Source organism: Bufo bufo, chromosome 2 (genome assembly GCF_905171765.1).
Source record: "Bufo bufo chromosome 2, aBufBuf1.1, whole genome shotgun sequence".
Taxonomy (NCBI): Eukaryota; Metazoa; Chordata; class Amphibia; order Anura; family Bufonidae; genus Bufo; species Bufo bufo.
In genome coordinates this window covers 557044016-557071391 of record NC_053390.1, presented here as the reverse complement: position 1 = coordinate 557071391, position 27376 = coordinate 557044016, and the positions used below count along the sequence as shown (strand labels likewise).

The following is a 27376-nucleotide window of genomic DNA, read 5'->3' as shown; positions in this document are numbered from 1 at the left end:
GGGGCATAGGGAGCATAATAATTCATATACATCTGTCACCCCACTTTCCAATAAATAAATGGTGACAAAGCAACATAAAACGCCCCCCACTCCCCTGCCAAATTCCGGTATTGCGTGTGCGTGATGATATGTTGTCCAGTCTCATCATCCCATCGGCTTCTTGGTCCATATACTGAGGTAGATAATGCTATATCTTTGTAGCTTTTCTTTCTTTCTTAGCTACATGGTGGTTTGAATTATATAATCACTTATTGCCATATTTCTCTCCTTGCTTCTAGTTTATTTTGACTGATATAGCATTACCTATAGCATTATCAAGCCGGGCTTGAGGCTGACTGGCACAAACCACTCATCGGTCTGTTGTTCAAGGCCCGTCCACAGCTCCTGCGTGGTGTGGGGTTTGTCCCCCAAACAGATACATTTTAAAACTGCCTGCTGTCGTTTACCCCTGGCTGTGCTGAAGGTGGTGGTGAAGGTGTTACGCTGACCGGATGAGGAGCTGGTAGAGGATGAGGAAGCAGAGTAGGAGGAGGAAGCAACAGGAGGCAAACTGAAGCGCCTGTAACCGCCACTTCTGTGAGAAAGTCTAACAGACGTCTTTCTCTACCTCTTGCATGATGTTCTTTGTTTTGGTTTCACTTTCATCTCATTTTCTTCTCCCAGGTGTCACCTATTTAGACTAATCCTCTTTCCTTTATATTCCCTCCCATACTGCCTCACTTTGCGGTTTATACTACTTCCTGGATTGAAGTGTTCACTGCTGGAGTCTTCTGCTGCTGCTGCTTGTTCAGATAAGTCCTTTCATGTATTGTGTTTCCTTGCTGGCTTGATTCTAGGTGACCCTGACTCCCTCCGTATGAAGTGCAGGGAGCCGGTGGTCCTGTCCCCTCACTATTATAGGGTTTTCAGGTGTCACAAAGTCTTAGGTACGGGGGCATACAATCGTCTACCTTTGAGACCCTTGTATGTGCTTAGCAGTCAGGGTGAGCTCTTAGGGTTTTATAGGGGTCATCTATATGCTCCTTAGTTTGGGATCAAGCCAGTCGGATGTTTATTCATAACTTCCAGCTATCTGCAACTTCATCCGTGACATTATAAACCGTCATTACCGTCTTAAGCGTGGATCCAGTTTCAGCCTTGATTGACCGCATGCAGGGTCTTTCACTGGAGGTAGCAGATCTCCATAAAACTGTGTCTCAATTTCAGGTGACCGGTTCTGCTTGTGTTCATGGAGTTTGTTCTGAGCCTAAGATCTCGCTTCCGGATACGTTCTCCGGGGGTAGTGAGAATTTTGTTTGCTTTAGAGAGGCTTGCAAACTCCATTTTCGCCTACTTCCCCATTCCTCTGGTGATGAGGAGCAGAGGGTGGGGATCATCATTTTGCTGCTCAGGGATAACGCTCAGTCTTGGGCCTTTTCGCTGCCGTTGGGGGCACGGCTCCTCCGATCGGTGGATGAATTTTTTGTAGCCCTAGGGCAGATATATGATGACCCGGATCGTATTGCTGTGGCTGAATCTAAACTGCGTCTTTTATGCCAGGGTAAACAGTCCACAGAGATATATTGTTCTGATTTTCGGAGATGGGCAGCTGATACTAGTTGGAACGATGCTGCACTCCGAAGTCAATTTTGCCATGGTCTTTCGGAGAGATTGTAAGATGCATTTGCTTTTCATGACGGACCTGCCTCGTTGGAGTCTGCCATTTCTCTAGCTGTTCGTATTGACAGGCGTCTTAGAGAGAGAGGAGAGACCACTCCTTCCTGTCATATTCAGCCGAAGGACAGTGGGGCTGTCTCATTCAGTACTCAGGGGTCTCAGTCTCTCTCAATCCCCTCTGAGCAGGAGGCCATGCAGCTGGGTTTGCTTGCCTCTGATAGTAGAGGATTCAGCTCTCAGAGGAGGGTTTGTTTCTGTTGTGGGGGTATAAATCATTTGGCTTATGTTTGCCCCTCTAGGACAGTGGTGGGCAACCTTTTTAGTCAACTGAGCCAAATATCAACAAAACCGCGATTGAAATTTATTTTAAGAGCCAAATTTTTTCCCTACCCGGGAACTTTCACTACCCTCAACACTTCCTGTTGTGACGCAGCACGTTCCGACGTTTGGAAGGAGGAGGTTCCTAATAGTGGTGGGAAATATGGGTGATATGAGATGTACACGCCCTCTCCAGCTTTGCTAGGTGAAATGGGGCCCTGGGGTGAAAAACAATAAGGCCCCCCCCAATGCGCATTTCTCCAGTTCAAACAGAACCAGGGCGGCTTCGGCCCCATGGCACATTTCTTCAGCAGTGCCAGCACATGCACAGACATCTCTCTCATGACTCCCGCCTCCCCCATGCACATTTCTCCAGTCCAGTCCACACAGAACCAGGGTGGCCGCGGCCCCATGGCACATTTCTCCAGCAATGCCAGTGCCAGCACATGCACAGACATCTCTCTCATGAATCTGAGATGTCTGTGCATGTGCTGGCACTGCTGGAGAAATGTGCCATGGGGCCGCCCTGGTTCTGTTTGGACTGGAGAAATGTGCATGGGTGGGGGGGGGGGGGGGGGGGCGGGCGAATGACTGGAGAGTCATGAGAGAGATGTGACAGAACCAGGGTGGCCCCATGGCACATTTCTCCAGCAGTGCCAGCACATGCACAGACATCTCTCTCATGACTCCCCCCTCCCCCATGCACATTTCTCCAGTCCAGTCCACACAGAACCAGGGTGGCTGCGGCCCCATGGCACATTTCTCCAGCAATGCCAGTGCCAGCACATGCACATACATCTCTCTCATGAATCTGAGATGTCTGTGCATGTGCTGGCACTGCTGGAGAAATGTGCCATGGAGCCGCCCTGGTTCTGTTTGGACTGGAGAAATGTGCATGGGGGGGGGGGGGGGGGGGGCGGGCGAATGACTGGAGAGTCATGAGAGAGATGTCTGTTGTTATAATTAATCAACCTACCTACCTGGCTGCCTCCTGTCACAGTCTCAGAAGATTCTCCTTTGTGTGGGCGGCGGGCCGTGGGCCTTCCCTGGCAGAGTCTGGGCTGTGGCTGGCTGCCGCTGCTCGCTCCTTCTTCTTCTTCTCTGCTCTGGGGGCGGAGCTGTGGCAACGGCAGAAGACGTGCCTGCCTGTGCGGCAGCGGCGGCACGCTCACTCACAGCCACCACTCGAGTCTCTTAAAGAGGCAGGCAGAGCGGGGCTCAGAGCGGCCGCCGGCGGGGGGGGGGGCCCTCCTTTCCCTATTAGTCCGGACCGTGCGCCGCCCAGGACTCCATGCGCAGCTGCGCTTAGCGTAGCGGAGTTAGAAAACTTAGCAGATCTAGTATTGCGGGCCGGCGCTGGGGGGCCCCTGTAAGAGACGCATTCAAGGGGCTAAAGAGCCGCTTGTGGCTCGCGAGCCGCGGTTTGCCAACCACTGCTCTAGGAGATTCATGGAGTTTTCTGAGGGCAATAAAAAAGAAAAAAACCCTCTAAAAACTTTCCATTTGCTACTATTGGCAAGGTTGATGCGGAAATTGAAGGTTTGCCGTTTGCTTGTAGTTCCCATTTTCTCCTACATGCCAGGGTGGCGCTAGACAGCAAGAACATTGTGAGATTTTTGTAGATAGTGGAGCAGCTGTCAATCTCATTGATAATCAATTTGCTATAACGCATGGTTCCCAGGAATGCACTTTGGAAAAGGATATACCTGTTTTTGCTATCGATTCCGCTCCACTTTCTCAAAGATCGTTAAAGGGCATAGTTCACAATATCCGTTTGACTGTGGGTGATGCTCATGTTGAGGATATGTCATGTTTCGGCCCCAGGCTCACTAAACATAACCCCACCATTAATTGGCAAGCAGTGGCGTAACTACCGGGTAAGCAGCTGCTTCGGGGCCCGGCGTCGGCAGCGTGTGTGACAGTTTATTTTCAAGTTCTATCGATGTCTTAACTGTTCAGGGCCCCTTCACAGCAGCTGACCAGGCCCCCTCGCTAATATGATCTAATCTTTCTTGTCTCTTAAAGTCTTCTGATGTGTCTGGGATTCGAACCCACAACCTCCAAAGTCTGAGTGTATCAGAGGCAAAGCATTAACCCTCACAACCATAAAGGCTGCATTACAACTGACTGAAAAATGAGACTTCTACTGTTATAGCTAGCTAAGTGTACAGCTATACACATGACAGCTGCCCCAACACACCCAGCACTGCTATATCTCTATATGACAGCTATCCCAGCACACTCAGCTCTGCTATATCTCTATATATGAGCAGCTGTTGTGTATAGATGTACACTTAGCCAGCTATAACAGTAGAAGTCTCAAATTTTTTCAGTCAGCAGCAAGGTGTCTCCTATGGTCTAGTGGTTAGATGCTTTTCCTCTGATACAAAAGGTCGTGGGTTCGAATCCCAGCAGAAACCTTTTCTGAAATATAAGCACTGACTCCATATATGGACATACAGAGCAGGACACAGGAAGAGGCTGCATCGCTGACATGGAGGTAAGTAGAAGTGTTTATATATATTTTTTTTAATACCATGGGGGGAGCGGGGGGCACTTGATACTGGCACATGGGGGGAGGCACCTGATACTGGCACCTGGGGGGGAGGGGGGTTGGCACCTGATACTGGCACATTGGGGGGGGGGGGAGAGAGAGGGGTTGGCACCTGATACTGGCACCTGGGGGGGGGGGGTTGGCATCTGATACTGGCACATGGGGGGGGGAGAGGCACCTGGGGGGGGGGGAGAGGGGTTGGCACCTGATACTGGCACCTGGGGGGGGGGGGAGAGGGGTTGGCACCTGATATTGGCACCTGGGGGGGGGGGTTGGCATCTGATACTGGCACATGGGGGGGGAAAGAGAGGCAACTGATACTGGGACATGGGGGGGGAGAGGGGGTTGGCACCTGATACTGGCACATGGGGGGGGAGAGGGGTTGGCACCTGATACTGGCACCTGGGGGGGAGGGGGGGTTGGCACCTGATACTGGCACATGGGGGGAGAGAGGCACCTGATACTGGCACCTGGGGGGGGGGGGGAAGAGAGGCACCTGATACTGGCACATGGGGGGGGAGAGGGGTTGGCACCTGATACTGGCACCTGGTGGGGGAAGGGGGGGTTGGCACCTGATACTGGCACCTGGGGGGGGGGTTGGCACCTGATACTGGCACATGGGGGGGGGGAGAGAGGCACCTGATACTGGCACATGGGGGGAGGCACCTGATACTGGCACCTGGTGGGGAGAGAGGCACCGGATACTGGCACATGGGGGGGGAGAGGGGTTGGCACCTGATACTGGCACCTGGGGGGGAGGGGGGGTTGGCACCTGATACTGGCACATGGGGGGGATGCACCTGATGCTGGCACATGGGGGGAGGCACCTGATACTGGCACCTGGGGGGTCAGGGGGGGTTGGCACCTGATACTGGCACATGGGGGTGGGGGGGAGAGAGGCATCTGATACTGGCACATGGGGGGAGAGGGGTTGGCACCTGATACTGGCACCTGGGGGGAGGGGGGGTTGGCACCTGATACTGGCACATGGGGGGGGAGAAGCACTTGATACTGGCACTTTTTTTGTGTGGGGGGGAGGTGGCACTATGATACTGGGACATGTGGGGGGGGGAGGAGAGAGGCACTTGATACTGGCACATGATGAGGGGGCATTATGGGGGACACTAGGCCGGCAGCCTATCAGAGGCCGGACACTGAGGGGCATCTACTGGGGCACTATATATGGGGCATTTTATACTGGTACATTATGGGGGGCACTAGCAGGAAGGGGGGAGAGGAGCACTATGGAGGCATTTACTGGGGGCACTATATAGGGGTATTTTATACTGGGACATTATGGGGGCACTATGGGGACATTAGCTCAACTGGGGGCATTACAAGGGGGTATTTTTGCACTGTCACATTATAAGGAGAATTATTACTACTGGGGGGGGGGCATTATGGTGGGCTTTATTACTCCCCCATGGTATGACCCCCTAGTAGCAGCACCAGCCTCTCTCTGCTCTGCGACCCCACTGCCCCTTCTCCAAATCCTTATTATGAAATCTTTCTCATTAGGATAAAGCACATCATCAGCTCCACCGAGCCCCCCGCCCAAAGTGCTGAAGTGGTGTCCGAGATCCCCAAGGGTCAAGTAACTGTAAGTTTTCATGTGAAATATGTTTGTTATACACATATAGCATCCACTGTGCCCCACAATATACAGTATACCGCTACACTGTGCCAAAGGAGTGGGGTTTACACAGGAGGAGGAAGGTGCGAAGCGCGCTGGGGGGGGGGGCCCTTACAAATATTTGCTGTGGGGCCCAGTCACTTCTAGTTACGCCCCTGTTGGCAAGCAAGGCAAATAAATGGTTGGAGTGAGTTTTGCAGAGAGAATTGCCTCACGGCGTCTCTTTCAGAGGTTTCTACCAAGACTGTACCATCTTTTCTCTCTGAATTTTCGGATGTGTTTTCCAAGAGTGGTGTCCAGGAGTTTCCCCCTCACCGGGAGTACGATTGCCCTATTAATCTCATCCAAGGTGCCAAGCTGCCAAAATCACGTTTATACAATCTCTCCCAACCTGAAAGAGAGCCTGAGAAAGGGACACATCCGACCCTCGAAGTCACCTGTTGCCGCTGGGTTTTTTTTTGTTAAGAAAAAAAAAGGTTCTTTAAGACCTTGTCTGGATTTCAGGGAGCTGAACCGTATCACAATTCGTGACCCATATCCGCTTCCTCTGATCCCGGACCTGTTTAACCAGATTGTTGGGGCTAAAGTTTTTTCTAAGTTGGATTTAAGAGGGGCATACAACCTAGTCAGGGTCAGGGAAAGGGAAGAATGGAAGACGGACTTCAATACCCCTGAGGGTCATTTCGAGAATTTGGTTATGCCCTTTGGTTTGATGAATGCTCCGGCCGTCTTCCAACATTTTGTGAACAGCATAAAATATTTTTTTGCCCAAAATGGCTGTATTTCAAATGCCTAATTCAAACCCCTGTATGTAGAGGTAGTATCTCAGAGGGCCTGAACCTCTGTAGGCCTGCAGTAAATATATCTTTGCACAAAATGGCTGTATTTCAAATGCCTGATTCAAACCCCTGTATGTATAGGGGGGAATCACACACGCCCTGAATCAGTGTAGGCCTGAAGTAAATATATATTTGCACAAAAAGGCTGTATTTCAAATGGCTGTATTTCAAATGCATAAATCAAACCCCTGTATGTATAGGGGGATCACACACGGTCTGAACCTGTGTAGACCTGAAGTAAATATATCTTTGCACAAAAAGGCTGTATTTCAAATGGCTGTATTTCAAATGCCTGATTCAAACCCCTATATGTATAGGGGGGATCACACACGCCCTGAACCAGTGTAGGACTGAAGTAAATATATCTTTGCACAAAATGGCTGTATTTCAAATGCCTAATTCAGCCCCCTGTATGTAGAGGGGGTATCTCACAGGGCCTGAACCAGTGTAGGCCTGAATTCAATATTGGTGCACCAAATGGCGGTATTTAAAATCTCTGAATGTAACCCAAATGTACACTGCTCAAAAAAATAAAGGGAACACAAAAATAACACATCCTAGATCTGAGTTAATTACATATTCTTCTGAAATACTTTGTTCTTTACATAGTTGAATGTGCTGACAACAAAATCACACAAAAATAAAAAAATGGAAATCAAATTTTTCAACCCATGGAGGTCTGGATTTGGAGTCACACTCAAAATTAAAGTGGAAAAACACACTACAGGCTGATCCAACTTTGATGTAATGTCCTTAAAACAAGTCAAAATGAGGCTCAGTAGTGTGTGTGGCCTCCACGTGCCTGTATGACCTCCCTACAACGCCTGTGCATGCTCCTGATGAGGTGGCGGACGGTCTCCTGACGGATCTCCTCCCAGACCTGGACTAAAGCATCTGCCAACTCCTGGACAGTCTGTGGTGCAACGTGACGTTGGTGGATAGAGCGAGACATGATGTCCCAGATGTGCACAATTGGATTCAGGTCTGGGGAACGGGCGGGCCAGTCCATAGCATCAATGCCTTCATCTTGCAGGAACTGCTGACACACTCCAGCCACATGAGGTCTAGCATTGTCTTGCATGAGGAGGAACCCAGGGCCAACCGCACCAGCATATGGTCTCACAAGGGGTCTGAGGATCTCATCTCGGTACCTAATGGCAGTGAGGCTACCTCTGGCGAGCACATGGAGGGCTGTGCGGCCCTCCAAAGAAATGCCACCCCACACCATTACTGACCCAATGCCAAACCGGTCATGCTGGAGGATGTTGCAGGCAGCAGATCGTTCTCCACGGCATCTCCAGACTCTGTCACGTCTGTCACATGTGCTCAGTGTGAACCTGCTTTCATCTGTGAAGAGCACAGGGCGCCAGTGGCGAATTTGCCAATCTTGGTGTTCTCTGGCAAATGACAAACGTCCTGCACGGTGTTGGGCTGTAAGCACAACCCCCACCTGTGGACGTCGGGCCCTCATAGAACCCTCATGGAGTCTGTTTCTGACCGTTTGAGCAGACACATGCACTTTTGTGGCCTGCTGGAGGTCATTTTGCAGGGCTCTGGCAGTGCTCCTCCTGTTCCTCCTTGCACAAAGGCGGAGGTAGCGGTCCTGCTGCTGCGTTGTTGCCCTCCTACGGCCTCCTCCACGTCTCCTGATGTACTGGCCTGTCTCCTAGTAGCGCCTCCATGCTCTGGACACTACGCTGACAGACACAGCAAACCTTCTTGCCACAGCTCGCATTGATGTGCCATCCTGGATAAGCTGCACTACCTGAGCCACTTGTGTGGGTTGTAGACTCCGTCTCATGCTACCACTAGAGTGAAAGCACCGCCAGCATTCAAAAATGACCAAAACATCAGCCAGGAAGCATAGGAACTGAGAAGTGGTCTGGGGTCACCACCTGCAAAACCACTCCTTTATTGGGGGTGTCTTGCTAATTGCCTATAATTTCCACCTGTTGTCTATCCCATTTCCACAACAGCATGTGAAATTGATTGTCATTCAGTGTTGCTTCCTAAGTGGACAGTTTGATTTCACAGAAGTGTGATTGACTTGGAGTTACATTGTGTTGTTTAAGTGTTCCCTTTATTTTTTTGAGCAGTGTATTAAGGGTGTATCTCACAATGACATCTGCATCAAAGGCTGCCAACTAAATTTTTTGTGCCCAAATGAGTGTTTGTTTAAAAACTGAATTTGACAGCAGTATATAAGCCTGTAATTTCACACGTGCTAATGCTGCAAGGCCTGAAAATTGTGTTTTTTGTCAAAAGAGTGTGTATTTTTACCTTAAATTGCACACTGACTAATACAGATGTTGTAGATTGCCAAAAAAGTCTTTTTTTGCTAACAGAATATGAAAGCTGTAGATATTAAACTTGAATTTAACACTTGCAGATCTGGAAAATACAGATTTTTGAAGAAAAAAAAGTGTGTTTTTCAAACCCCAGAAAATGATGTGTGTATTTCTACCTTAAATTGCACACTGACTAATACAGATGTTGTAGTTTGCCCCCAAAAAATTGTGATTTGCAATGTCCCAAAAGCTGAGATGCAGACCATAAAATGGCCGCCGCCGCCACCCACCTAACTAACAGAATGCAAAAAGTTAGTATTTTTTGGTCAATGAGCTCAGGGCAGGGTAAAATGATAGTACCCTGCGCCCACACAACTATTTGTCTGTAGATCGCTGAGTTAGATTCTCTCCTATTCTCTCCCTGAAATCACAAGTCCAGCAGCATCCTCTCCCTACACTTGTAACAGCAGAGTGACATGCAGTGCTATGTGACTCAAGCTTATATAGAGCTCTGGCATGGCTGTGATGGCCTCTTGGGGCAAGTAGTATAACGCTTGTTGATTGGCAGCTGTGCAGCCTTTCAAAAAGCGCCAAGAAAGCGGCGAACACCGAACCCGAACTTTTACGGAAATGTTCGGGTTCAGGTCCGGGGTCCCAAAATCCTAAAGTTCGGTACGAACCCGAACTTTACAGTTCGGGTTCGCTCAACCCTAATAGGGACCATTGGGTTTCCGGCAATGATTTTGGCATTCTGCCATGCAAAATTTTACTGTATGCATCATTATTTTTTTTTTATTTTTTTTGCTGGATTCTGGAACCTCTGCTATAGAGGTTATATGGTTTATGATTTCCACAGTTTTTTCTTTTATTTCTTCTATTTCTTTCTGTAATGTCTACCATTTTCTTTATTCTCTTACACAGATTTTAAAACCGTTAAGCAAGTTATAGGGTTTATCATGTATTTTCATATTGAATATCAGATGGGTGGGTTTCTGACACCCTATACCTCCTGCCGATCATCTGTTCCAAAGTAGTGCCAACTCCAAAAGTAGACAACAGAGCGACACAGCCATGTCCATTGTATAGTAGAAGGAGCTGATTACTGTAATGAAGTGAATGGCAGTAGTGCTGTTTACTTAATCCACTAAACAATGGATGGAGCTGTCTAGTTCCAGGGCCTACTTCTGGCACCTGAGCTGCTTTGGAACAGTTGATCAGCGGGGGTGAGTGGTGTATTACCAACACAAATCACATTTGGATGGACTAATGTAATGTCGGTAGGTAGAGACGGAGAGCGAGCCCTAACTGGAACCCTGCCTACTTTCCCTGTCTACTTGCAGTGCAAGCTCTAAGTAGCAAGTCCACAACTAGTCAACGGTCCCTACTCTGCTAGGGTGTGAGACAAACAACACCAAGGGATAGAAACAACACACAAAAGCAGAGTTGTACTGAAATGGGTCAGAAACAAGAGGACAACAAAGTACCAAATCAAGAGAGAGAGAGTAGTCAAAAAGCCAGGCCGAGATCAGAACCAGACGAGAAGCTCAGTACCAATACATTAGACACAGCTACTGATTCAGAAACTATCATTGGCAAAGGTGTATTGTCAGCAGGTGATTTAAATAGAGCACTGAGTCCCCGAATCAGAACCTGATAGGTCCATGGATTCAGTACTCCATAGGACAGTTTACAGTCTTCACAGTAACTGGGCAACTGGGCTGTCACTCACGCAACCTGAACATTGCGCTTTGTTCCTTGGGACGCCACCGCGTGTCATATCTGGCGCGGTCATGCCTAAGCCAGAGAAATCAGTGCTGGAGCTCGGACAGGTTAGTCCGTGACACCTATCCTGAGGATATGTTATCAATATTAAAATCTTGAACAGTCCCTTTAAGACAATTATATAATCAAGGGAAATTAAAAAGTATTAAAATAATTAAAAGTAAAGCAAATGCAAGTTTACCAGTGGATACAGTCAAATATCACAATTGGGAGATATTAGTAAAGCTAAAATTTTACTGACATCACAGAAAATGTCTGTACAGTCAGCACAAAATTCTCTTCTTCCCAAAAAAAAAGAAGCAGGTTTCTTACTGATAAGCAGACACTTCTGGTGCCCTAAACTTCCTGGAAGTTTTTGTTGGTTAGAGAAAGAATACTTTTACTGATAATGCAAATGGATGCCTCACTGTGATTAAGACATCTGGCTATCTATGACCCACTGAAAATGGTGTTCATTTTACTTTAGAAAATGCTTGGGTAGATGATCATAGGAACGCTTGATCAGCTGACGCTTGTGATTTCATTCAGACACATGTAGGTATATTACATTCCACTAGTTGTATAGTAAAGTTGTTGCTTTTCTCTTTTGTGTAGGTTTATAGCTGACTTGGAGTAAGTTAACATGGCTAAAAATTCTGGCTTGGAGTCTCCTTTAGCGTTCATTAAAGATTCAAAGAATATCACTAGGTAAGTCTCTGTGAAAAATTATTTTGAATCATGTTATCATAAATATCAGATCAAGATAAAGTGACAGAACTAAAATAATTGCATTTATCATACCTTCACGCCGGCCCTGATTTATCATACCTTCTGGCGTCAAAAAGTCGCAAAATAGGGCTTTTGCAACTTTTTTGCACTCGCTTGCTCAAAATGTAAGTGCTTGCGCAAAAATTTGCGACTTTTTGCATTTTTACACTACTCATTCCAGTTTTGTAATATGGGTGGAAAAGTGGGTGTGCTTAGCTATGTTAATGAGTTTCACTCCAGATTTATCATTTTGACTATTTTTTAAACAGTCGCAATTTCACTCCAGGAGGAGAATGGAGTAGAAAAACTGGAGTAGCTTCTCTAGACAGTGTTGGATCTAAGGATAAGACAAATTTATCAAACATCCTGTGACATTTGATAAATGTGGCACAAAGTACGCTAACAAGGACTCAAGCAAAACTGACTCTCCCCTCATGATAAATTCCCCCCTATGAGTCTGTGAAACTACTGACACAACACAGATGACATCCATGTTTGGTCCATGATTTTCATGGACCATTGGTAGGAGACGCTCAGGAAATTACACATAGACGCATTGAGGACAAAAATACACACAAGGACCAAACACGGATCCTTCACTGACATTTTCATGGATGGACCACTGGCAACCATGTCACGAATGTTATCATAGACATCGACATGTGAAAGGGGCCGAACTGATTTTTTTGCATACTTAGCTCGCCTCCTTGTACAAATTGAACGCCATTGACTACAAATTCAGCTACTAGTTTGCAACAATGTTTAATTAAAAAGGTTTTCCAAGACTTTAATACTGATGACCTATCTTCAGGATATTAAAGATAGAGAAGGACCGGCACTCACATATAGCGTCTTGTGAAGTATTTCTTTATTGCCACATATTCATTCTGTGACGCGTTTCGACACAATCTGTGTCTTTGTCAGTTTGACAGTTTGACAAAGACACGGATTGTGTCGAAACGCATCACAGAATGAATATGTGGCAATAAAGAAATACTTCACAAGACGCTATATGTGAGTGCCGGTCCTTCTCTATCGTTATTGCTGTGTGAGACACCGACCCTAGGACACGTGCACCGCGAATTTTACCTGCAGTGCTGACTGATTTGAATACACTATCTTCAGGATATATCATCAGTATCTGATTGGTGTGGGTCCAACACCTGGGACCTCCGCCGATCAGCTGTATGAGAAGGCACCGGCCCTCCTGTGAGCAACCTGGCCTTCTCCATGCTTAAAAAAGCAAAGCGCCGTACATTGTATAGTGGCTGTGCTTGGTATCACGCTCAGCCCCATTCACGTCTATGAATTCACTTTTGCTTCTGAAATGTTCCTCTTGTTGGACTTGTGCATTGGTTTATTGTGTTAGCAAATCTCTTGGTTGTGGTCAGAGCTTGTGTAAATGACACAATAGGGCAATTTACAATGCAAAGATGTTGCTATGGTTTATACTTTGCATACGATCCTGATTTTGCAGGGCATGCCGTGATACTCATCTGGGTGTGGAATGGTGTAAATAACCCAGGGTGGAGTTTATCCAATGAGCAGAATGACGGGAGTTTAATTGTAGTGGAGCAAAGCTATTCATTCGTGTTTACACATCCCATGCACTTTCCTACAGACTGTTGTCCTAGTGTACTATGTGATTAGGTGCTGAAATTCATGAGAAAAAGAACTTCATAGTGTATGGAAACTGGAGCATGTGAAGTCATATAGCAAACATGGTAGTCATTTAACAGATAGTGACAATACTTTATCTGTGATTAGAGGCAGTGGTGCAGAGTTACTAATCCTGTCTAAAATGTAGACAGTCTGAAGGCTGTATTACACCTGCTGATTTTTTGGCAGATGAGTGCTAACAAGCGTTTGTATGAATGCTCTTTCGCAATCATCTTGCAATCTAATACTGCCGCCGATTACCCGATGAACGAGCAAGCACTCATTCATCGGGCAATTGTGAATTTTAAGCATGCTTACGATCTGCCTTTAGCAAACCATTAGACAGCATGAGGACAAGCGATGGCATAACGATCACTCCTCCCCATGCTGCAGAGATCATCGCTGCATGTGATAGCGATACTAACTAGCAGGCGCTTGTCGGGAGAGAGGGCTTTCCTCCCGACAATCGCTTGCTCAATCGGCCTGTGTAAGCTTAAAGAGTCTCTAGATTTATCACAGTGGCTGACGCTGGATGATAAAGAACAAGAATTCTGTGTCTTAAACCCACTCTTCCAGCAAAGACACATCCCTTTTCAATGACATCGCGCCCCTTGGTGGGCTAGACGAAGTGGGTTATTCTTTTTTGTTTACTTTCTTCATAAGTATGTTTAAAATGAAATTTCCAAGATGTTACAAATTTTTTAGCAAATTAGGGTACTCACACTAGCGTTGTTTGAATCCGGCGGGCAATTCAGTCACTGGAACTGCCCGCCGGATCCAGAAAAACATGTGAAAACGGATTACATTTGAATCCTGATCACAATGAAAAAAATGCATTGGAAAAAACGGATCCGCCATTTATGGACATGCAAAAGCTGGATCCAGTTTGACGGAACACACGGCACCGGATCCGGCATTAATGCAAATCAATGGGAAAAATGCCGGATCAGTCAAAGTGTTCCGGATTTTTGGCCGGAGGTAAAAATACAACATGCTACGGTTTTCTGAAAAGCCTGATCAGTAAAAAAAGACTGAACTGGATGCATCCTGAACGGATTGCTCTCCATTCAGAATGCATGGGGATAAAACTGATCAGTTCTTTTCCGGATTTGAGCCCCTAGGACGAAACTCAGCCTTGAAAAAAAAAAAAAAACGCTAGTGTGAAAGTACCCTAAGGGTCCATTCACACGTCCGTAAGTGTTCTGCGGATCCAAAAATTGTGGATCTGCAAAACACGGACACTGGCAATGTGCATTCCGCAATTTGCGGACCGCACATCGCCGGCACTATAATAGAAAATGGATAATCCTGTCCACAATTGCGGACAAGAATAGGACATGTTCTATTTTTTTGCGGAAACAGAAGCATGGGTGCGGATCCGCAAATGCGGATGAGGACAGCACATTCCGGCCCCATTGAAAATGAATTGGTCTGCACCCGTTCCGCAAAATTGCGGAACGGATGCGGACCCATTTTGCGGACGTGTGAATGGACCCTAAGGATTCAGTCACAGCCACAATAGTAAGGCTGTGTTGATATGGGAAAAATCAGCTAGGTCTGTTTCTCTGTGTAATCCACATTCAAAACACCATTAATAGCTTCCTCTTGACTTCATTGTAGAAATGTAAAGCTTTTTTTTCAGCACATGGTTTAATGAGAGCTTGAGAAGTAACATGCTACTTCAATTGAGCAGATTTGATGGTGGTTTTCCATAGAAGTCAGTGGGAAAGTGTATTTTTTACTTTATAAGACCCACCTGATTATAAGACAAACCTAGATTTTAGGGGAGGAAAATCAGACCTCAGATTTGACTCCGAATCTTCAGCAGGCTTCCGATCACACCTTGAATCTTCATCAGACCCCCAAATTAGACCCCCAATCTTCATCGGCCCTCAGATCAGACCACCAATCTTCATCAGACCCCCAATCTTAATCAGACCTCAGATCACCCCCCAATATTTATCAGATCCCCCACTCAGACCCCCAAACTTTAGCAAACCTCAAATCAGACGCTCTCAATCAGACCCCCAATCTTTATTAGAGCTCAGATCAGACCCCCATTTGGTATTGGAACCCTCAATCAGACCCAAAATCTATATTAGACCTCAGATCAGACCCCCAATTTGTATCAGACCTTAGATCGGACCCCCCAATCAGATCCCCTATCTGTATCAGACCTCAAATAAATCCCCCTCAATCTGTATCAGAGCCCAAATCTGTATCAGACAAAAAATAAATAAATTTACTTACCTCTCCCTGCACCGGACGGTGCGTTTTTCCTGCACTCACCGCTCCCTGGTCTTTGCCGATGGCTGTGTCCTATCAAGCGAAAAATAAGATAGATGAGTAGGAGTAGTATCTGGAATGTACGGTATTTGGAGGAATTTACACCACAAAAAATGACCTGTTTTCAGCTACTGATTCTGCAAATGATTTTTCAGCTATGGATTTTACCGTGTGAACCTAGCCTTTGAGTGACATCTGTGGTGTATCCATGGAGCAAATCTTTGACAGATTGGGCATTGTGCAGATTTTAAAATCAGATTTGCATTTGAAGGCACACCCCATTCCCATCCCATGCATTATATTGTACTTTAATTGTGGATTTTAAGTGCCTATTCTGTAACAAAAATCCACTAGGTTAGGTGAGTACATGGCTTTACAGCTAAATAATACATATGTAAATCATAAGACTTTCCAAGCACTGTCCACAGAATGGAGAATTCAGATTGTCACCTGAAGGCAGCAGTCTGCAATCCATACTCTGCAAATACAATGGCTCATATTAAATCATAGCTTCATATAGCTAAAAATACTATAAAGAAGATAATGAAAGTGGTCATTAGTAGTGTTGAGCGAACAGTTCGAGCATAGTTCGGGTCCGTACCGAATTTTGGGGTGTTCGTGACACGGACCCGAACCCGAACTTTTTCGTAAAAGTTCGGGTTCGGGTTCGTCGTTCGGCATGTATTTTGGCGCATTTTGAAAGGCTGCAAAGCAGCCAATCAACATGCATCATACTACTTGCCCTAAGATGCCATCGCAGCCATGCCTACTATTGGCAAGGCTGTGATTGGCCAAGTGCAGCATGTGACTCAGCCTCTTTATAAGCTTGTGCGCACGTCGGGACGTGCTCACTCCCGATGTGAATAGAACAGGGATAGACGCAGCTGATGCTAGGGCGAGAATAGGCAGGGATAATTGAATAACTGGAAGCAAATTTCTCTCCTCCACCTGTGATTCATCTGAACAACTGCAGCTGAGCTGCTTTTTTGATAGGGATTGGCTATTTTTAGAGTGGCCAGAGTGATTTTTCCATCCACATGTACCTGGGCTGACCGCCGGCCGCCATTTTGCGACTTGTAGTGCTGCAGCAGAAGCTGCCACAGTGTGCATTCCAAAGCTCCAAACAAGTCAGACATCTACACCTGGGATTCAGACCAATAGCGATTTAGCGGCACAGTCCAAGGCTATTTTTTTTAAAGGTTGTGCAGACCATTTTGTGGCACATGTTACTGGGCTGATAGGCGGCGGCCATCTTGGGACTAGTGCTGCAGCACAATCTCTCCCAACGTCCATTAATCACTTGTAATAGTGGTCTGTGCCATAGAAATCCTACATCAGGGACTTGGGTGTGCTTGTGTCACCCCTACTAATACCAGTCCACCTGTAATCCATACAGTGAAAAGCCATAAAGTATTCCAGTGAGGGAATTTTTTTTTTATTTAAAAAAGGCCAAGTTAGTTTATCTGGCGTTCAATATACTAGATACAGTTAGGCCTGCGTTTCATACATCTGGAATTAGCAAACTAATGTGCTGGGGTTGGGAAAACATATATGTACCCATACTAGAATCTGTCAAAGAAAGCGGTACTCACATATAACAGTCATTCCATCTGTAATCCATACAGTCAAAAGACTGAAAGTATTCCAGTGAGGGAATTTTTTTTATTTAAAAAAGGCCAAGTTAGTTTATCTGGCGTTCAATATACTAGATACAGTTAGGCCTGCGTTTCATACATCTGGAATTAGCAAACTAATGTGCTGGGGTTGGGAAAACATATATGTACCCATACTAGAATCTGTCAAAGAAAGCGGTACTCACATATAACAGTCATTCCATCTGTAATCCATACAGTCAAAAGACTGAAAGTATTCCAGTGAGGGAATTTTTTTTATTTAAAAAAGGCCAAGTTAGTTTATCTGGCGTTCAATATACTAGATACAGTTAGGCCTGCGTTTCATACATCTGGAATTAGCAAACTAATGTGCTGGGGTTGGGAAAACATATATGTACCCATACTAGAATCTGTCAAAGAAAGCGGTACTCACATATAACAGTCATTCCATCTGTAATCCATACAGTCAAAAGACTGAAAGTATTCCAGTGAGGGAATTTTTTTTTTATTTAAAAAAGGCCAAGTTAGTTTATCTGGCGTTCAATATACTAGATACAGTTAGGCCTGCGTTTCATACATCTGGAATTAGCAAACTAATGTGCTGGGGTTGGGAAAACATATATGTACCCATACTAGAATCTGTCAAAGAAAGCGGTACTCACATATAACAGTCATTCCATCTGTAATCCATACAGTCAAAAGACTGAAAGTATTCCAGTGAGGGGATTTTTTTTATTTAAAAAAGGCCAAGTTAGTTTATCTGGCGTTCAATATACTAGATACAGTTAGGCCTGCGTTTCATACATCTGGAATTAGCAAACTAATGTGCTGGGGTTGGGAAAACATATATGTACCCATACTAGAATCTGTCAAAGAAAGCGGTACTCACATATAACAGTCATTCCATCTGTAATCCATACAGTCAAAAGACTGAAAGTATTCCAGTGAGGGAATTTTTTTTATTTAAAAAAGGCCAAGTTAGTTTATCTGGCGTTCAATATACTAGATACAGTTAGGCCTGCGTTTCATACATCTGGAATTAGCAAACTAATGTGCTGGGGTTGGGAAAACATATATGTACCCATACTAGAATCTGTCAAAGAAAGCGGTACTCACATATAACAGTCATTCCATCTGTAATCCATACAGTCAAAAGACTGAAAGTATTCCAGTGAGGGAATTTTTTTTTTATTTAAAAAAGGCCAAGTTAGTTTATCTGGCGTTCAATATACTAGATACAGTTAGGCCTGCGTTTCATACATCTGGAATTAGCAAACTAATGTGCTGGGGTTGGGAAAACATATATGTACCCATACTAGAATCTGTCAAAGAAAGCGGTACTCACATATAACAGTCATTCCATCTGTAATCCATACAGTCAAAAGACTGAAAGTATTCCAGTGAGGGGATTTTTTTTATTTAAAAAAGGCCAAGTTAGTTTATCTGGCGTTCAATATACTAGATACAGTTAGGCCTGCGTTTCATACATCTGGAATTAGCAAACTAATGTGCTGGGGTTGGGAAAACATATATGTACCCATACTAGAATCTGTCAAAGAAAGCGGTACTCACATATAACAGTCATTCCATCTGTAATCCATACAGTCAAAAGACTGAAAGTATTCCAGTGAGGGAATTTTTTTTATTTAAAAAAGGCCAAGTTAGTTTATCTGGCGTTCAATATACTAGATACAGTTAGGCCTGCGTTTCATACATCTGGAATTAGCAAACTAATGTGCTGGGGTTGGGAAAACATATATGTACCCATACTAGAATCTGTCAAAGAAAGCGGTACTCACATATAACAGTCATTCCATCTGTAATCCATACAGTCAAAAGACTGAAAGTATTCCAGTGAGGGGATTTTGCTTATAAAAAATAATATATTTCATTGTGGTGCGAGTTGAATCGCAACAATGAAGAAAAATACTATTAAGGGACGAGGACGCGGTCGTGGTGGTGTCCGTGGAGCCTCTGTTGCTGGTAGAGGACGTGGCCGTTCGGCCCCAGGCGCACACAGTAGGGAACGAACTCCCTCAACTAGCCGGCAGAATGTACCGCAATATCTCGTGGGGCCCAATGCCGCTCTTAGGATGGTAAGGCCTGAGCAGGTACAGGCATTAATCGATTGGGTGGCCGACAGTGCTTCCAGCACGTTCACCACATGGTCTTCCACCCAGTCTTCTGCGGAAAGCGCACAGGTGGCACCTGAAAACCAAGCCCATCAGTCTGTCACATCACCCCCAAGCATATCAGGGAAACGGTCTGAGCCACAAGTTATGCAGCAGTCTCTTCTTCTGTTTGAAGACTCTGCTTCCAGGGTTTCCCAGGGGCGTCCACCTAGCCCTTCCCCAGTGGAGGAAGACATACCATGCACTGACGCACAACCACTTATGTCTCCAGATGAAGAGGACATGGGAATACCACCACAGCAGAGTCACCGACTCTCTGATGATGACGAAACACAGGTGCCCACTGCCGCGTCTTTTTGCAGTGTGCAGACTGAACAGGAGGAGGTCAGGGAGGGAGACTGGGTGGAAGACGATGCAGAGGACGATGAGGTCTTAGACCCCACATGGACTGAAGGTCGTGGCGATGACTTTCACAGTTCAGAGGAAGAGGTAGTGGTGAGACCGAGACAACAGCGAAGCCAAAGAGGGAGCAGGGGGCCAAAGCAGACGAGCCGCCGCCCCCAGAGTTCGCCTGCTACTGGACATCGCCAACAGGGACCCAGCCCCACAAAGGCAGCTTCAAAGAGTTCCCTGGCATGGCACTTCTTTAAACAATGTCCTACCGACAAGACCCGAGTGACTTGCACGCTCTGCCATCAGAGCCTGAGGCGAGGCATTAACGTTCTGAACCTCAGCACAACCTGCATGACCAGGCATCTACATGCAAAGCATGAACTGCAGTGGGGTACACACCTTAAAAACCAGGCACTCGCTGAGGCTCCCCCTGCTCCCTCTACCGCTGCTGCCTCGGCTTCCGCCTCGAGAGGAATGTTGCCACCTGCCGAGCAGCAAACAGAGGATGTGCCACCGACACCACCACCACCGCCACCGTCAACTAGCGTCTCCACTATATCACACAGCAGCGTTCAGCTCTCAATATCTCAAACCTTAGAGAGGAAGCGCAAATTCCCCCCGAGTCACCCTCGAGCCCTTGGCCTGAACGCCAGCATTTCTAAACTGCTGGCCTTTGAAATGCTGTCATTCCGGCTGGTGGACACAGACAGCTTCAAACAGCTGATGGCCATGGCTGTCCCGCAGTATGTGGTTCCTAGCCGCCACTACTTCTCCAAGACAGCCGTGCCTTCCCTGCACATGCAAGTGTCCGATAAAATCAAGTGTGCACTGCGCAATGCCATTTGTGGCAAGGTCCACCTAACCACAGATACGTGGACCAGTAAGCACGGCCAGGGACGCTATATCTCACTAACTGCACACTGGATGAATGTAGTGGCGGCTGGGCCCCCGGCGGACAGTTCCTTGGCGCACGTCCTTCCGCCCCCTAGGATCGCAGGGCATCATTCTCTGCCTCCTGTAGCCTCCTCCTCCTACTCGGCTTCCTCCTCCACTGCTTCCACCAGCTCATCCGGTCAGCCACACACCTTCACCACCAACTTCAGCACAGCCCGGGGTAAACGTCAGCAGGCCATTCTGAAACTCATATGTTTGGGGGACAGGCCCCACAGCGCAAAGGAGTTGTGGCGGGGTATTGAACAACAGACCGACGAGTGGTTTCTGCCGGTGGGCCTCAAGCCAGGCCTGGTGGTATTTGATAATGGGCGAAATCTCGTGGCAGCTCTGGGACTAGCCGGTTTGACGCACATCCCTTGCCTGGCGCATGTGCTGAACTTGGTGGTGCAGAGGTTCATTCACCACTACCCCAACATGTCAGAGCTGCTGCATAAAGTGCGGGCCGTCTGTGCGCGCTTCCGCCGTTCACATCCTGCCGCTGCTCGCCTGTCTGCGCTACAGCGGAACTTCGGCCTTCCCGCTCACCGCCTCATATGCGACGTGCCCACCCGGTGGAACTCCACCTTGCACATGCTGGAGAGACTGTGCGAGCAGCAGCAGGCCATAGTGGAGTTTCAGCTGCAGCACGCTCGCGTCAGTCGTACTGCCGAACAGCACCACTTCACCACCAATGATTGGGCCTCCATGCGAGACCTGTGTGCCCTGCTGCGCTGTTTCGAGTACTCCACCAACATGGCCAGTGGCGATGACACTGTTATCAGCGTTACAATACCACTTCTATGTCTCCTTGAGAAAACACTTAGGGCAATGATGTTAGAGGAGGTGGCCCAGGTGGAGGAGGAGGAGGAGGATGAGGGCTCGTTTCTAACACTTTCGGGCCAGTCTGTTCGAAGTGGCTCAGAGGGAGGTTTGTTTAAGCAGCAGAGGACAGGTTCACAAGTCGCCAGCCAAGGCACTGTACTGGAGGACGAGGAGGATGAGGAGGAGGAGGTGGAGGGGGACGAGGATGACGCAAGTTCACAGCGGGGTGGCAGCCCAGGCCCATCACTGGTGCGTGGCTGGGGGGATACGGTGGACGATGACGATACGCCTCCCACAGAGGACAGCTTGTCCTTACCCATGGGTAGCCTGGCCCACATGAGCGAATATATGCTCCAATGCCTGCGCAACGACAGCAGAGTTGCCCACGTTTTAACGTGTGCAGACTACTGGGTGGCCACCCTGCTGGATCCCCGGTATAAAGACAATGTGCCCACTTTAATTCCTGAACTGGAGCGCGACCGTAAGATGCGCGAGTACAAGCGCACGCTGATAGAGGCGCTCTTGAGAGCATTCCCACATGTCACAGGGGAACAGGTGGAAGGTGAAGGCAGAGGAGTGGCAAGAGGTCGCCAACGCAGCTGTGTCACGGCCAGCTCATCTGAGGGCAGGGTTAGCATGGCAGAAATGTGGAAAAGTTTTGTCTCCACGCCACAGCTATCTGCACCGACACCTGATACGGAACGTGTTAGCAGGAGGCAGCATTTCACTAACATGGTTGAACAGTATGTCTGCACACCCCTCCACATCCTGACGGATGGTTCGGCCCCATTCAACTACTGGGTTTCGAAATTGTCCACGTGGCCAGAGTTAGCATGTTATGCCTTGGAGGTGCTTTCCTGCCCGGCGGCCAGCGTTTTATCTGAACGCGTATTCAGCACGGCAGGGGGCGTCATTACTGACAAGCGCAGCCGCCTGTCCACAGCCAACGTGGACAAGCTGACCTTCATAAAGATGAACCAGGCATGGATCCCACAGGACCTGTCCCTCCCTTGTGCAGAGTAGTCCTTATTAACTGCCTAAAACATGTCTTGTTGTGCTACGGGCCACTTCTTTATTTGATACAAATTTTATGAAACCCACAGTTGAATGAAACTCTTCTCTGTCTGGGCGCCGGGGCCTAACCAGATGAAAGTGGCCGGTTAAACTAACGGGTGACATGAAGCCATAACCTCTGCCATGCTACCTCTGTCTTCTGTCTGGGTGCTGAGGCCTAAGTCAAATAAAGCGGTCTTCTGCTGTGCTGGGGGATATGAAGCTAATCTCTGACCTCTCTCCTCTGTCTGGGTCCAAAGGCCTAAATCACTGAAAGAGGCCTTCTCCTGTGGTGTGTGATATGATGCCAGAATATGTGCTGTGGGGCCTCTCTCCTCTTCCTGGGTGCAGGGGTCAAATAAACTAAATTGTGGCCTACTCCTGTGGTGGTTGATATGATGCCTGATTCTCTGATGTGGAACCTCTCTCCTCTGTTTGGGTGAAGGGGTCAAAGTAACTAAATGGTGGCTTCTCCTGTGGTGGCTGATATGATGCCAGAATATGTGCTGTGGTGCCTCTCTCCTCTTCCTGGGTGCGGGGGTCAAAGTAACTCAATGGTGGCTTCTCCTGTGGTGGCTGATATGATGCCAGAATATGTGCTGTGGTGCCTCTCTCCTCTTCCTGGGTGCGGGGGTCAAAGTAACTCAATGGTGGCTTCTCCTGTGGTGGCTGATATGATGCCAGAATATGTGCTGTGGTGCCTCTCTCCTCTTCCTGGGTGCGGGGGTCAAAGTAACTAAATGGTGGCTTCTCCTGTGGTGGTTGATATGATGCCTGATTCTCTGCTGTGAAACCTCTCTCCTCCATCTGGGTGTAGGGGTCAAAGTCTTTCAAAGTCGCCTTCTCCTGTGCTGATTGATATAAAGCTGATGGTTGTGCCATCTGACATGGTTGCCAGGGTCTGATTCAATGGGGGCCTACTCCTGTGGTGGGTGATCTAAATGCCTGATTTTCTGCTGTGAAACCTCTCTCCTCCGTCTGGGTGTAGGGGTCAAAGTCTTTCAAAGTCGCCTTCTCCTGTGCTGATTGATATGAAGCTGATGGTTGTGCCATCTGACATGGTTGCCGGGGTCCCATTAAATTGGGGCCTACTCCTGTGGTGGGTGATCTAAATGCCTGATTCTCTGCTTTGAAATCTCTCTCCTCCGTCCGGGTGTAGGGGTCAAAGTCTGTCAAAGTCGCCTTCTCCTGTGCTGATTGATATAAAGCTTATGCTTGTGCCATCTGACATGGTTGCCGGGGTCTGATTCAATGGTGGCCTACTCCTGTGGTGGGTGATCTAAATGCCTGATTCTCTGCTGTGTAACCTCTCTCCTCCGTCTGGGTGTAGGGGTCAAAGTAACTAAATGGTGGCCTACTCCTGTGGTGGGTGATATGATGCCTGGTTCTCTGCTGTGGGACCTCTCTCCTTTGTCTGGGTGCTGTGGTCAAAATAATAGTAAGTGACCTTCTCCATTGGTGGGTGACTTGAAGCCTGATTCTGTGCTATGGGACCTCACTCCAATTAATATTGTTTAATTTTTATTTATTTTATGTTAACTCATCATTTCCCTATCTACATTTGTTTGCAGGGGATTTAACTACATTTTGCTGCCTTTTGCAGCCCTCTAGCCCTTTCCGGGTGTGTTTTACAGCCTTTTTAGTGCCCAAAAGTTCGGGTCCCCATTGACTTCTATGGGGTTCGGGATGAAGTTCGGGTCGAGTTCGGATCCCGAACCCGAACATTTTTCGAAAGTTCGGCCGAACTCGTCGAACCCGAACATCCAGGTGTTCGCTCAACTCTAGTCATTAGGAACACGTGGATGGCTTACTGTGCCATAGTGTACTCTGTGTTTACACAGAGCTATAATAACTACAATTCATTAGCTTCCAGGAGGTTGTCATGAGTATTAAGTCTTCATGCAAACATCACCGGTAAATGATAACATTATTATTTATCAATGATCAGAATATTATCTCCTAATATTCTTAGGAGGATCGATACATGTAAATGTCACATGTCTCTTACTATCAAATTGTATTAAAAATCTGGTTCTGTACAGTAATTGCTGGTGGTTTAGAAATTACAATATTTGAATGGGATTTGATTCCTTACCCTACCATCCAAAAGAGGTGGTCTTTTGCTGTACCTGTTTCCCTGGTACATTTGGATTGGGATTATTACGTATTGCATGATCAGTTACTATGTGCACAGATACGGTAACCTTATTATGTGATATATGAGACAGCTTTGTGCAGTGTTACAACCATTTTTATATATATAAGCTATGGAATTTCCTGTATTTTAGGGGTCAGCTCGATTCCCTTCTAAAATCATACAACTGTTATTTTAAGGACAAGAAGAACCTACAAATAACATATCACCAGGTAAGGGAATAGATTCATGTTTTAACACATAATAGTCACTTCTTATACCTGTGATGAACAAGTCTAACAGTGTAAGGGCTGATGCACACGACCGTATGTATTTGGGGCCCCGCAAAAAACAGAGCCGCAAAAAATACGGATGACGTCGGTGTGCATTCCGTATTTTGCGGAAGGGAACAACTGGCCCCTAATAGAACAGTCCTATCCTTGTCCGTAATGTGGACAATAATAGGACATGCTCTATTTTTATGTGGAATGGAAATACGGATATACGGAAATGGAATGCACATGGAGTAACTTCCGTTTTTTTTGCAGACACATTGAAATGAATGGTTTCGCATACGGTCCGCAAAAAATGGAATGGACACGGACAGAAAATACGTTTGTGTGCATGAGCCCTAATACTGTATGTAGCACATTTCTGAAATGGCTAAATGCAAATGTCTGAAGTCTTTGGTCAAGACTATTTTAAATGTATTTTTCAATGCGTCATATGACCTCAGTTCTACAATGTGAGTTAGAGAACATTACTTTGCTCGAATGTTTACTGCAGCAGCACATGTATGTTTTCAGGAAGCAGACATAATCCAGCAGTCTGAAAGCAGAAGAAGCAGAGTCCACCAACAGCAAAGTCCTATTTGCGTACAACTGTCACTCATACTGTAAAATTTCTCCATACTGTACAACACTGCACATTGTGTTAGGGGCCCCAAACACTTTCAATAACTGTGGGCCAAATGAGTTTTCAGCAACAGCTATCACTCCTGACTCCCTCCCAGCTCCCGCATACACGTACACATTCGTATTGGGTGGTATGTGTATTCTAAGGGGAGCCCAGAGAAAGCCGCTGCCAGACACTTCTGGTGGTGGCTTATATCCCAGGAAAACATAAGGACTGGGTAAGAACAATGTCTCCCCTGATGTCTTTTGTCGGGGGATAGTCTGGAGCGCCCCATACACTTCCCAGTCTTAGCTTTACCCGAAATGTGTATGACCAGCTTTAGAGTCTGTGTAGTGCATGAGCGATGAGGAAATGAATGACGACCTGTCACCACTCCTGACATGTCTGTCTTGGTAAATATTTCTGTTCCCCATGAATTAATGATACTTGAGTATCTAGAGCTTGGTGTTGTGCTGTTCCAATATATGTATAAGGCCTCATGCACACGACCGTAGTTATGGTCCGCATCCGAGCCGCAGTTTTTGCGGCTCGGATGCGGACCCATTTACTTCAATGGGGCCGCAAAAGATGCGGACAGCACTCCGCATCCATTGCTCCGTTCCGAGGCCCTGCAAAAAAAAAAATAGCATGTCCTATTCTCGTCCGTTTTGCGGACAAGAATAGGCATGTCTACAATGGGCCGCCCGTTCCGTTCCGCAAACTGCGGAAGGCACACGGGAGGCTTTTGTTTTTTGCGGATCCACAGTTTGCGGACCACAAAAAACGGCACGGTCGTGTGCATGAGGCCTAACTGGGTGTCAAAGAGGTGTCCTTACACGGCCTAATTAATACTAACAGCACTGACCATCTTCGGTTATCAAAATATTCATAGATTTCTAAGAGGAATTATGGAGGAACAGCACAATACAGAATTCGTTTTTACAGACATCCGGACAGCTGACAGATCCTCTTTAAAGGCAACAACAGTAGTAATACTAATAATCATGCTGATAATTTTTATTATTACTATTAATATATGACGATGAAGCAAATAGTTGGGTCATTGCAGCTTCTATGTAACCTAATACAGGGAACTGTATCTCATTACAGAATGACAGCGGACAGATTGTTTTATCAGGACTTATTGAGATTTTCTGGGGAGTTCAACGACCCATTAGATTCCAAATGCAAGATGAAAAATGTGTTTCTACAGAATCTATCCAACTGCCAGAAGTTATTGGATCAAGTATAACAAAGAGGTATGATTTGTGAGCAGTGGCAACAAAACAAGCTGCATTTCTAGTGTTTCATTGTCCATGGTGCTTTCCCGGCTAGCTAGCTAAATTAATATAATAAAAACTGAAATATTACATAATTCAGAATATTAATGTTTTCCAACTGATAATCCATAGGCACTTATGCAACATGATTCAAATAACTTTTACAAGAGAGAGTATAGTACCTAGTGTACTAGACAGCTGAAATCCAACCGTACATACAGCCTTTGAAAGCTAATGAATGACAATACATTGCTGCATGATGCTTTACAATTTACACTTAAAACCTTCCTTTTGCAAGTTCTAGTTCTGTCCTTTGTGTCAAAAACGGGTCGTCCCATGATTAAATATTAATTTACACTT

General features: G+C 46.6%; 1 protein-coding gene across 4 annotated transcripts in view; it reads left to right on the top strand.

Moving 5' to 3' along the window:
• Positions 1 to 27376, top strand: part of RASSF6 (Ras association domain family member 6) — a 103074-nt gene that overhangs the window by 12621 nt on the left and 63077 nt on the right. For 3 of the 4 annotated variants that reach the window (XM_040418138.1, XM_040418137.1, XM_040418140.1), the window contains 3 exons: positions 11665 to 11757; positions 24997 to 25075; positions 26847 to 26995. In XM_040418138.1, coding sequence (XP_040274072.1) covers positions 11693 to 11757; positions 24997 to 25075; positions 26847 to 26995 — 293 coding nt within the window. In that variant the 5' untranslated portion in view covers positions 11665 to 11692. Of the gene's footprint in view, positions 1 to 11093; positions 11118 to 11664; positions 11758 to 24996; positions 25076 to 26846; positions 26996 to 27376 lie in introns of those variants that run through there. The other variant, XM_040418139.1, reaches the window with a different exon arrangement.